The sequence below is a fragment of the Colobus angolensis genome, unplaced genomic scaffold (assembly GCF_000951035.1).
Source record: "Colobus angolensis palliatus isolate OR3802 unplaced genomic scaffold, Cang.pa_1.0 Scaffold141, whole genome shotgun sequence".
In the NCBI taxonomy this organism is placed as follows: domain Eukaryota; kingdom Metazoa; phylum Chordata; class Mammalia; order Primates; family Cercopithecidae; genus Colobus; species Colobus angolensis.
The window spans coordinates 8,159,141-8,172,468 of record NW_012114500.1 but is presented as its reverse complement, the minus strand read 5'-3'; the positions used below and the strand labels follow the sequence as shown (position 1 = coordinate 8,172,468).

Here is a 13,328-nt window from a genome sequence, read left to right as displayed (position 1 = left end):
CTCTTTTCCATTCCTCAGTTTCTCTGTTTGAAGAACATCAGGACATTTCTCACGGCCTGTTGTGAGACATTTGGAATGAGGAAAAGTGAACTCTTCGAGGCATTTGACCTGTTTGATGTTCGTGACTTTGGAAAGGTAATTATACTTCATTTTTAATATTACTTTTTAACTGGAAAGCATATAAGCAAATTGTTTCAAATCTAGAAGTAGGGCATGTGACTTAAGTGGCTTATGTATCTGCGTTATATAAATTTCACATGTAGATGGCTTAGGAAAACCAAAAAAGAAAACCACACATGTACAACAACACTACCAAAAAATTAGCATCTACTTTCCAAGTGAGATTAGAATTATTTTGTAATTAAAATCATACACGGGAGGGAATCTTTTCTCCAGAGATAATTTTTTTCTGCTGGTCACCTCAGAGAGTAGGGTTACTATTATCTGCCCTTTGGGTTGATCCCTGGGTGCTCAGGCCTAAGAACCAGCATTCTTTTCCTCCAGTCTTCTCTATATCTGAAAGCTCCTAATTTTTGGAAGTTGAGAATGTTCTGTTGTCGTTTTCTCTATTTTGACACTTGGTTAGGTGACTCGGAGAATACATGAATCTCAAGTGTTCGAGATTGTTGAATAATTTCTGTTGCTTGAATTTCAGCAGATACTTGTTGGATTTCAAGGACATTTTCACACGGAAATTGTTTTAATATTTACTGTTATTATCTGTATGCACACTAAACATGTGTATAATAAGTGAAACAAATCATCCTTTCAAAAATTACGGTCATTTATGATGAAGTGAACAGACATAAGCCTCTCACAAGTAACTAGCTATAAAATAGTCAGGTAATTAAGGTGACAGGACTTTAGCCCATGCTGATGTAATTGCATTATGAAAATAAGCAAATAAAGGGGAAAAAACTAGTGCTATTAAGAAGTTTGTCCTTACTCTTGTAATTCAGGTGCTAGTGTCTTATCAAAAGGCTGTTTGAGAGTACACATGTTTTGATCTCTGAGATGTAATATTTTCATTAGAAAATAACCAATGGATTGCTCTTAGCTAAACAGCATAAACTTGAGACGGAAATATAAGAAATTTGATGCTGAAATACAGCACATATGGGGAAGCCACTACCTGGGGAGGGAAGAGGCCCTGGTTCTCTCTCTGGTCTTAACCTGTGGTCATTTTGCGATCTAGAAGTCACCAGCCTTCTCGGGTATCAGGCTACCTGCCAGCTTGGAAAGCTGTACAAAAGGAAGGGGGAGGGGGAAAGAATGTGGTTTCTAAGATTCCTGTAATCTCTGGAAAGCTGTGATTTAACTGTCTTGGGGTTCTTGGGGTCCAAAAAGTGATGGAGGATAGAAGATGATAATGAGTACAAGGAACTGAAAACCAAGCCCCTAGTAAGGAAATGGGAGCACATTTGTCTGTGGCCACGAAGCACAGGTGAGGTGGACACTTCTGTAAGCTGTTGGCCCTGAAAAACACCGGAGATATTTCTGGTTTTATTTTTCTTTTATCTTTCCCCTATTCTTCCTGCACCTTTAAAAAAATCTTCTTTGATTTTCCTTTATTTTCACCCTCTCTTTTGGGGAAACGAAAAATGAAAATGAATTGGGGAAATGAAAAATGAAAAAGTCTTGGCTTTTTAAAGCTTGTTAAGGAACTATTTATTTTTCATTTAAATTTGCAAGAAATGGTGTTGATACATGTTGGAAAAATATATAAATACTTTAAAATGCATGGTGGTGTTCTACTGGAATGAGATTGCATGCTAGATTGATTAGACAATGGAAGCTTTGTAGGAGAGTTGAGGATACAAAAAATTGAATGTGAAAGCACAAACTGTATGCTTCTCAAGGATAAATGTATTTTTGACTGCTTAAAATATTTTAGCAGTGGTAGATCTGAAACAATTAAACATGAGATTGTGGTTTAGAACTTGAACTTACATTATAGTCACTTACATTTTGCTACTGCCAAGATTGGAGTAGCTATCTCTTTAGAACTGAATGATCTAAAGAAAACACTGAAAGTTAAGGAATTTGTGATATCACTTCATAATTTACTGACACTGATAGTATTAAGCATTATATACTCTAAGTAAAAACTGCCAGTACCACCACTATTTAGCGCTTAAAATATGCAGTTTCAATCTTCGTGTATAATTTTTAAAATTGTGACACCATTAGGAGGTAGGTATTACATTTTCTTTTCATGGTACAGATGAGAAAATCTGCATCCCAAATCACGTGTCTATTGGGGATTGAAGCGGCGGTTTGAACTCAGGTCTAGCTGATTCTCTACTACGACTGTACCATAGTGCAAACATTCACATAGCACATAACATATGCTTTGCGTATATTGAGGGAATCGGCACATCAATCCCAACATGTGGGTACTATTATTTTTCCCATTTATAGGTCCTAGCTTGTGGGTAACGGAACTGAAATAATTCTTGTAGTTTTAAATTTTTAAGCTGAAAAAATGTGAATAGAGTGTTAATTCAGCAGAAAAATAATTTCGGATGTCGTGAATATATACATTTTAACAGGATGTGGATAGGTTATTTTCCTCCATTCCTTAGGATTTAATTAAATTTTCTGTTAACTTAAAATGAAAAACATCTATGTGTGCTCTTCTGTTTGCCTCAATTCCTACATTGGTAAATCTGGAATTCATGTGTATTTGGCACCTTTTTGCCAAAGAATGTATTAATTATGATAGCAGCACTTGGTGTTTTTATAGCATTTGAAGTTTTCAGAGTGCTTAATATTACTGACTTCTTTGATTCTCATAATCTTGTGAAGACATTCTTCAGATGAGGAAGCTAAGACATGAGGAAGTGCTTACATAGTGATTCAAGGGTCTCCTTGCTTGGGAAGAGGAACAAGATCTGGAGCTCAGGCCTCTGGCTTCTCAGTCCTGTTTTTCTTGTCCACTGTCTGTGTTTTGGGTCTCACTGCTCTGTGGATGGTCAGGGAAAAGGATGGACTTATAGAAGAAAATTAAAGGAATTTATAAAATTAAAAAACACAGGTGATGTGTTACTTGGCATCTAATTATACTTTAGAAAGAAAGTAAAGATTTAGGATACTGCATGAGTCTGCGGCCCGGTGGTAGTTAAAGTTGTTAACTCTAAATAGGCATGTGATTCACCGATTCTCATCTATACACATGCAATCAATTCTTAGCTACACTCTCCTCCTGCTTTTCTCATTGTGGTGTTTTCTGCTCACTAATCTTTGTCCAAGCTCTCCCTCTGTTTGGGGTTTAGGAAATTTATTTTGAATCTTAGACTTGATATGGATGTGTTTTATTTTGGAAAATCCTGGAAACAGTGTTAACACAAATAATAATTTGTATTTTGTGAGATGGTGAAGAGCATCCATTTGGGCTCCTCTAGAAGAGCTTATGATAAATCTGCCTTTCAGTGCTACCTTTAATTCTTAGCATTGAGCTATTTCCTCAATAGTAATTCACTTCCAACTCCACCAACATCAACAAAAGTTAGAATAGTTTGAAATGCTTTCTACACTTTTTTTTTTTTTTAATCACACAGGAAAGAGGAGTGAGTTTAGTAACTTGAACTCATTTAAGAGTCAGCAGAGGCCTTGAAGTTAAATATGACTCTCACTCTTCAGGGTTGTTAAATACTGAAAAAAGTTCCTGAAAGAGTGAGACTTCTTGTCTAAGACTGCTGAGGCCTAGTCGGGGGAGAGGGGGGGAATGGGGGATGTTGAGGGTTTATGTTTTGAAAAACCATTTACTTTATTACTTTTGAAAAAAGATGAATCTCTTTCTGGCTTTCTGGTAACAAAAATAAGTAAAATCTTGTTCATTAACTTATTTGCTTAAGAAATGTAATTAAAATGTTTTTCCTGGAATAATATTAGAAATATACTGTATTATTTTTTGACATCGTGACAGTATCTGTAACTTGGTTCATTTCCATACTGTATATAAAGAATTTTCCATAACTGTTTCAATTGTCATTTTATGATTAACTCACTTTTTGGAAATGTTTCCTACTGAGCCGTCTGTTGGCACATTTACCGTTCAGAAGCACGTGGAATTTTTTCTGTAATGAGACAATTTCTAGAGGGTAATAGAAGTCAGGCTGACACTGTCCAGATGAGTGACTAAAGTCAGCTCCTTACCCTGCCTCTGGGTGAGCGTAAAGGGCCTGCTTCCCATGACACACAGTGTAAAGTGATATGTTTTCTTAAATCAAAGAGTATCCACACCTGGCCAGTGGTAGGTCCAGTTGATTTGAATTGCAATAGGATAGTTTCATCATGTTCAGGTTCAGCACAGGCACTGTAAAAAGGAGTTCAGAGCATCAGCTTAGGGGTGAGTCAGGGATACAGGTAAGAAAATTACTGGGAGACAGGGAGAGAGCAAGAGTTGTATTTTAGTTAAGAATTAAACTAAAGAGCTTCTTCACAGCAAAATGAACAGTCAGCAGAGTAAACAGACAACCCACAGAGTAGGAGAAATTCTTCACAATTTATACATCAAACAAAGGACTAATATCAGGAATCTATAAGGAACTCAAACAAATTAGCAAGAAAAAACAAACAATCCCATGGAAAAGTGGACTAAGGACATGAATAGACAATTCTCAAAAGAAGACATACAAATGGCCAACAAACATATGAAAAAATGTTCAGTATCACTAATGATCAGAGAAATGCAAATCAAAACCACAATGGGATACCACCTTACTCCTGCAAGAATGGCCATAATTAAGAAATCAAAAAATAATAGGTGCTGACATGGATGTGGTAATCAGGGAACACTTCTACACTGCTGGTGGGAATGTAAACTAGTACAACCACTATGGAAAACAGTGTGGAGATTCCTTAAACAACTAAAAGTAGAACTACCATTTGATCCAGCAGTCCCACTACTGGGTATCTACCCAGAGGAAAATAAGTTATTATACAAAAAAGATACTTGAGCACCCATGTTTATAGCAGCACAATTCACAGTTGCAAAAATGTGGAATCAGCCCAAATGCCCATCTATCAGTGTGGATAAAGAAATTGTATATGTGATGAAGTACTACTCAGCCATACAAAGGAACAAATTAATGGCATTTGCAATAACCTGGATGGAACTGGAGACTATTATTCTAAGTGAAGTAACACAAGAATGGAAAACCAAACATTGTGTGTTCTCACTCATATGTGGGAGCTAAGCTATGAGGATGCAAAGGTGTAAGAATGATACAGTGGACTTGGGGTGCAGGGGAAAGTGTGAAAAGGAGGTGAGGGATAAAAGACTACAAACTGGGTTCAGTGTATGCTGCTTGGGTGATGGGTGCACCAAATCTCACAAATCACCACTAAAGAACTTACTCATGTAACCAAATACCACTTGTTCCCCCAAAACCTGTGGAAATAAAAAATTAAAAAGCAAAACAATACATGGTTTCTGAGTTGGATCTTGGTTTGGAATCCAGTTAAGCTCCCTGTTAGTAGATAGATAGTCTTGGGCAAGTAACTTAGCTTCCTTGAGCTTCAGTTTCCTCATCCGTGTATTGAGTTTAGGTGAGTGTTAAATGAAATCATGTATGTCAAGTGCTTAACAGAGTGTCAAGGTCCAAGGTAAGTACTCTTGTTGTTGCTGTTATTACCACTATTATTATTTTTAATGGTTGTGGGATTCATTGGTAAACATAGGTGTCAAATTTTGAATTAAGTGCAAGAGATCTAATGATATTAGAAGGGTGAGATAAGAAATAAAATTTGTTCTTTCTAATGTTGTATAGCACTATTCTAGTTTATTTTGCACAATCATCTTTTCTCTTTCGTTCTGTGGCCTTGGATCTTCTTTGAGAAACCACACTTTCCTCCTGCTCAGTTACAGAGTTTGGATGGTTTAATCAGTTATATCCCAAGCCTTTGACCACATAGTGATGGTTCAGGAATGGGGTGAGTCACTCAGTTGCGACCAATAAGACATTTGCAAGGGTAGTTTTATTTTTCTCTAATCTGAGGCTTCGAGGAGCTGTAGCCATCCGAGTACCACATGGAGTTTCAAAATGGACCCAGTTCAGAGGAAATAGAGTTGAAGATGAACTTAGTGACACCATGTGAAGTGGGAATCAATGCTGTGCCCAAAGCTGAATATATATCTATAAGTTTTCCATGAACCAATACATTCCTCCTTTCCTCATTTTTGAGCCAGTTTTCACTGGTTCACTGGTTCTCTCAACCAAGAGTAAGAGAAATCTAAGTGATTCACTGTGTTTCACCAGTTAAATGATTTCAGGTTTGTAGATATGTTAACTTTTATTACCCGAGTTCCAGGTAATTTGGAGACCATTTGTTAAGCCTCTACATCTTCTATCGTATACTCAAGAGGAGATATAAAGACAAAGTCCCAGAACCTATTTTGCAGCATGTAAATAATAAGAAGTACAGTCCCAGTTTCATAGTAAATGCTTTCTTTTCCTTACCGTTGATTCCAGAAATATCATAGATCTTGAGGTTGAGAAGGTCACAGCAGGCATCCTGACAAGCTACTTGAGAGCCTGCAGTGGTTTACTGCTACCTGTCTAGTCTTTGTGAAATCTGCCTGGCTTTCCCTGTCACAAGAAAACTCTCCCAAGCAAAGGCTCCTGAGCCTTTCTTGGCTACAGGTGGCCCCAGGGACCTCACCTTGGTATGGCTTGAAAGATCCTTATTATCTAGTGCATACACATTAATGAACACCTGGAAACATTTTTTCATATATACATATGTAAGCAGGAATAATTATTTTAGTGTGTAAATCTTTTTAGGTACTTGTTTGACATAAAACACGTTTAACATCTCTCTCTTGAAGTATTTCCCACTCAAATTATCCAGAAATCTCTGGGCTTTCTATAGTCCATGGGGCTTAAATCAGCCTTGCTTCAAAGCCCCACAGAAGCTTGATCTCTCTGTCTGCTAGTGTGGTGCTACTGCACAAGACTGGTTCTGTGGGACAGCTTTATTTCTCTGATGCTAGCAGTGCCCTCGTATTTTCATCCCTTCTCAACCCCATACTACCCACACAACTTTCCTTCATCCCTATAGCATTTTCACTTTTGCATTGAGCCTGGCCAGGCCATATCTCCCTAGCTCTGTGATGAATTCTGTTCAGGGACTCCTTGTATTCTGTCAGCGAGGTTGGGTCACGTCCTCCTTATTCAGCCCTTACAGGGTACCAACTTCCAGTCTCAGAGTGGCATTTGGGATCCCCAGTATTTTTCCTCCCTCAAGGGTCTGGAATTTTCCCACAAATGAGCCAACTTTCAGCCTAGAGCTGGCTCAGCTTGGCAAGGAGTACTGTCAGGAGTCAACCTCCACTCACCAAGGCCTCCTTTGCTTTGTCCCCCTGAGCAGTAGGAGGCTTGCCTGTATTTACATAACTAAGGGGCAGCTCTGCAGTGATTCCTCCCTGAACAAAGATAGCTTGTTCCAGGGCTATCTTTTTTTAGGCAGAGGAGGAGGGAACAACTTTCTAGCCTTCCCTAATATATGTGTCTGGCTGGCTGTTAACACAATTCCCGGATCATTAGCACTATTCCCCTCCTTTGTTTTTGGATCGAGTTGACCTTTTTAGCAACCTTCTCATCTTTTTCCCTTTTGTAGGGGTATTTAATGCTTGGCAGAATTTTCCATTCTTACCTCCTCTTATAGAACTTTAGTACCCGAGCCATGCAAAGACATTTTTTATACCTTAGTGATTATTCAAGTTCATTTTTTAGTCTGCTCCTAATTATTTTTGAGTAAGTTCAATAAGCTCTTTACTCTTCTCTAAAGACTGTTGAAAACTTCTAGAATAATATTTCCCAGATAACTTTGCAAAGAATCCCATTGTCCTAAGAAATGGTAATAGGAAGACTGGAGAAAAATATTCTTGTTCCAGTGAGTTTGGTAAACACTGCATATTGTATTTATGAGATACAGCATAGTAAAGGAACTGAAAAGTCCTGCAGTGAGAAAAACTTTGGTTTACTCCAGAATTTCTCGTATTTGCACATGATATTAGGTATTTAGGTGTCATGCTATTTAGGTATCACATGATTGCTTCAAACTTACAATGTAGAAAACTGAAGTACTTTTTTTTTTTTCCTTTGGAGACTTATTTCTATTTTGGTAATGTTCCTTGTTTTGTTCACCCTGCCAGGAACTAAATGGTTACAAATGCCCTTTTTTTTTTTTTTTTTTTGGGATGGGAGTCTCGCTCTGTTGCCCAGGCTAGAGTACAGTGGCACAACCTTGGCTCATTGCAACCTCAGCCTCCCAGGTTCAAGCGATTCTCTTGCTTCAGCTTTCTGAGTAGCTGGGGCTACAGGTGTGCACCGTCAAGCCTGGGTAATTTGTTGTATTTTTAGTAGAGGCGGGGTTTTGCCATGTTGGCCAGGCTGGTCTTAAACTCCTGACCTCAGGTGATCCACCCGCCTCTGCCTCCCAAAGTGCTGGATTATAGGCGTGAGCCCCACACCCAGCCAAAATGCCTTTTCTTTAACCCTCCTTGCTTTTGCCTTTAGTTGAGGTACTTATCACTGGGATTATTGAAATTGTCTTCTAGGTGTCTTCTTGCCATCAGTTTTGAATAGTTTCATGCTAATCTTCAAGATAATCTTCCAAAAATGTAGATCTGATCATTTTACTCATGGGTTTGTCACCAGGGGAAGGTATCTGAGTTACCAGTGGCGAATCTGTACAGGTCAACAGGAATCTCAGTTCTTGCTTCCTCAGAAGAAATAATTCGACTGAGGGGCATAAGGCAGAAAAAGAGACCGAGGCAAGTTTCAGAGCAGGAATGGAAGTTTATTTTAAAAGGCTTTAGAGCAGGAAAGAAAGGAAAGTATGCTTGGAAGAGACCCAAGCAGACACCGAGGTCAAGTGCGGTGTTTAACCTTGATTCTAGGACTTTAGAAGCTGGCCCCTTTCCCATAATTCTTCCTTTAGGGTGGGTTGCCTGCGAGCCCAGTGCCCTCCTTATCCTTGGGCAGTGAGCACACACACTGTGTTTAGGATGTTGTATGCATGCCCATCTGAGACTTTTTTCCCTTTTCTGGTGGAGTGCCCCTGGAAACTCATACTGTGCCATCTTGTCTCTTACTGCACATGCCCAGGAAATTGCTTCTCTCTGGTGCCTGCATTCAGTTAACACTTTAGTGTAACAAGTGTGGACCATCAGGAAGTGGCTTCTTCCCCCCACCTGGCATCAGCTGCCACATTATCACTTTTAGAGAGGCAGTGTGATAATTGCCAAACCTTCACCTGACAGTCCTAGTGGCTGGGAGAACCCTTTCCTGCCCGCTCTTGCCTGTCTAACTACCTGTAACAGGTTTAAAACTTGATAGTGGATCCCTGTTTTTTATAAGAGAATAACATCTAAACTCTTTTACAAGCCACACAAGATTCTTCAAGATCAGGCCTCTGCCTACCTTTCTAACATTATTTCTCACTTTCCTACTCCCATACACTCGCTTAAGTCCTTCCGAATTACTAAATCATCATGACTCACCAGATTAATATTTATTAATATTGTTTCCTTTGCCTGGAATGCCCTTTCTTTTCATTCCCTTTAGTCTCTTGTCGGCAGTGACTCAATTCAAGATCATGTACACTCATTACACTCATACACACACTGACACACTGCTTAAAATCTGAGAATATGCTTTATCCAGAGCTCTGGACTTAGCTCGTTCTTGGATATATTGAGTCTTCTGGGCCTGGCTTTGTTACTTGTCTCTGCTCATTCCCTCAGTTTTGACTAGAACCTTCCCCCTACTTCTCTGCCCCACAGAAATTGGACCTTGACACATTACATTGGCTCTTTTCCTCAGCTCCTCCTGAGACTTTGAGATCAAGTAAAACTGACTTTCACCCTAACCTGCCCCCCAGCCACCTGTGTGCAGGAAAGTTGCTCAGCCTCTCAGAGCCTTCACATTTTGATCTGTAAAATGGCCCTGATGAGGATCCCTACTTCATGGAATTGTGGTGAAGACTATGAATTGAATTCTGTGGGAAAAGCAACCAATGCAGTGTGGGGTAGGGGGTAAGGCTCAGCCAGAGGTAACTCCTGAGTAATTCACTTGTCACTTCCTCATTGGGAAGTATTTGTATGCCACATGCTGCTTTATCAGGGTGGAGGAGCAGATAGTCAAGACCCCCTGCTCTCAAGGCACTGTCACTGTCCATCACTATCCAAGTTAAGGAAACAAATTGGTAAAACATAAACAAACAAGATAATTACAACCAGCGATAGTTGCCACTGAGGAAAGAAACAGAGTACAGTGATGAGCAGCTGGAAGAAGCCACTTTAGACAGACTGGAAAGGAAAACCATTTGAAATACCGACAGCCCAGGGGGAAGAGGATGCTAGTACTACCATGCATTTACTTCTTATTTTTTGAGACAGGGTTTCACCCTGCATGCCTAGGCTGGAGTGCAGTGGTGCAATCTCGGCTCACTGCACCCTCCACCTCTCTGACTGAAGCAATCCTTCCACCTCAGCCTCCCGAGTAGCTGGGACTACAGGTGCATGCCACCACAGCCCGCTATTTTTTATATTTTTTGTAGAGACAGGGTTTCACCATGTTACCTAGACTGGCCTCAAACTCTCGAGCTCAAGTGATCCACCCACCTCAGCCTCCCAAAGTGCTTGGATTATAGGCATGAGCCACCATGACTGGCCCTTGCCCTCTTATTTAAATTAAGTTTTAAATAAGTTATAAAGCACATTTAAGTAGATTCTATCCTACCTCTTCCAGTAGATCCCCTTGGGCTAGTCCTTTAACTTGGCCTCAGTTTGTTCAACACTGATATTCTTCTGATTCTAAAATGCCACTTATTGGCAGATGTAATATGTATACATTGCATTTAAGTAATGTTTTGCTTTGATGATTGTTAGTTGTGTAATCCTCTCTGAAAACATCAAGGCTTAGGCTTTCTCATACATTTTAGGTTGTTTATATATAGGCTGTTTTGCAGGGGCTTTTAAACCTGAGTATACTTCATTTTTGGTAATATTGACATTCCCTTAAAATTATAAACTTTTAGAGAGAGAAAAAACTTGACTGTACATGTACTTCTGGAGAGAGAACGGCATTATAAAGAGCTAAAAGCATGATAAAGATATCACCTAGATTTTACATCTGCACTTGGCATAGCTACTGAGTATATTTCCAAAACTGGAAATCTAGTTTGAGAACTGAAATCGAACTTCTCTTTACTGTTTCAAGGATTCCTTAATATATGTATCTATATACGTAAGTAGAGGGAAAGTTATTTAGGAAGATGCTGAAGTAATCCATATGGAATTTTGGGGTTCCACTGATAGTCTTCATAGCTTGAGCGGCAGATGCAGCAGGGGCAAGCTGGATCTTGAGGTTCAACAGAGATTGGGGCCGGAGTATGAGGGCCCTTGAGGTCTTGCAGGGTCTGCACTGATTCTGACAAAGGGCCAGTGAGTACAGATAGACAGGAGATGACCTGCTGAGTGCTTGCTTGAGCTAAGCATTCTGTCAGTGGGGGAGGCTGTAGGTGACAGTTGTAATGCCAGTGGTAGGAGGAGCAGGCTTGAGACTGAGGCAGTCTGGTTAAAAAGTGATACAGACATTTACTAGAGCAACTGTAAAAGAGGCCCAGAGTTTGAGAGATTTGGGATGTTTAAGAATTGAAGTGAGTGGTGAGAGGATGAGAAGAGAGAACAGTGAGGCCTGGAAACCTGGCAGGGGAGCAGGGAAAGTAGGGTTTATTGCAAGGGATATAATGGAGCAAGAGCAAGAGTAACGTACAGTGTATTTCAAGTTAATGTAGGAGAATTCTAGTGGCATTTACTCTCAATTTCTGTAAATATATTTTACAACCAAGTAGGTATGTTTTATTTTTCTATGATTTTTGCTGTATCATGCCATCCTAAATTTTCCCTTTGTTCCTTCTTTTGATATTCAGTTGGTTGCTTGGTTGGGTTTTTTTGGTACTTACTGATTATCTAGTGGAAGCTTGGTCCCTGGTAGAACACGTAGAAATTGTGGGTTTATAGTTTCTATTAAAAATGGAAAATATTTTCTTTCTCTGTAATAGGAAACCTTCTAGGAATATTTGTCTGTATTTCCAAGGCTATGGTACATATATGCTCACTAATGCACATATTCTAATTCCTAGCCTTAGTTGTTGGGCCATATCCTATCTGAGCTGTGTTCAGAGATCCTTGACCTTGTCATATTGGCTTATAAGGTAAGATGTAGTTTATCCAAGTTACGTATGGAGGACATTGCATCTTCATTTGCTAAGAATAAATTGTTATTATAAATATGATGGATGAGAAATCTGTAAGGAGAACTGATTAATTGCAGTGCATGAAATATTAATAGCCAATTTACTTTTCTATACAAACAGCAGCGAGGCAGAACTCTTGGCCTTTGACTGTTGTGCCTGTGTATTTCCTATCAACAAGATCTCCTAGAAAAGGAGGATGGCACTTTCCATGTTTATTTTCTGTGTTTTCTTTTTTTTAATGGCTTATGCACATCTGTAGGAATAAAGGAGGCTGGTGTTTGCTTCCCATGCTTAGTGAGAGGGGTAGTGTGGGGGTGGAACTGGATGAATGCTCTCATTTGCACAGGATTAGGCAGAGGAAGTGTGCACCAGTAGTGGTATGAGCACCAAACAACTACAGGGAACAATGCTTGGCAGTCACTGCAGCTGTGTGGAGTCGGGCTGCGCAGGCTTCCTCTGGATAGAGTTTAGTTTCTGAGTCACTTGTTTTCCACTTAAAGCACCTGTGTCTTTGGAGAACTGCATTGAAGAAATATTAGTTGATTATGGGCCTTTCTCTGATTTGCCTCAATGCCAATTATAATGCTCTATGGACATGAAAAGTTGTGCGAAATCAATATAGTATCTGAGGACCAGTGGTGTCAGGACAGGCCAGTGCATAGAGCGGTCAGAAATCATTAGGTTAGAATAAGTGAATGGTTTTTAAATCTTTCAGAACACTCCCCACTGAAGTGTGTATGCATGTGTACACACAATTAATTTTACACAGAAATGTGCTTGGTGACCTTAGGTGTAGGCTTTACCTTGCTACTCTCATTGTTTGTTTCTGTGTAGAGGAAATGAAGGATGCTGCTTGCTGCTTGCTGCTTCTGAGTGCAAGCAGGTGCCTTATAGATTGTGTGCTGAATCATTTGCACTCTTTGAGTTGTCTTATAAAGTAGCTGCATATTCCCGACCAGCGAGAGCTGAAGCAGGGCGAGGCATTGCCTCAGCTGGGAAGCTCAAGGGGGAAGGCAATCCCTTTTCCTAACCAGGGGACCTGAGACACACAACACCTG

The 13,328-nt window shown here is 39.7% G+C and overlaps 1 protein-coding gene across 2 annotated transcripts in view; it reads left to right on the top strand.

Annotated features, from left to right (window-relative positions):
- VAV3 (vav 3 guanine nucleotide exchange factor) overlaps window positions 1-13,328 on the top strand; it is a 424,388-nt gene that overhangs the window by 88,237 nt on the left and 322,823 nt on the right. For both annotated transcript variants that reach the window (XM_011935219.1, XM_011935218.1), the window contains exon 2: window positions 19-135. In XM_011935219.1, coding sequence (XP_011790609.1) covers window positions 19-135 — 117 coding nt within the window. The remainder of the gene's footprint in view (window positions 1-18; window positions 136-13,328) is intronic.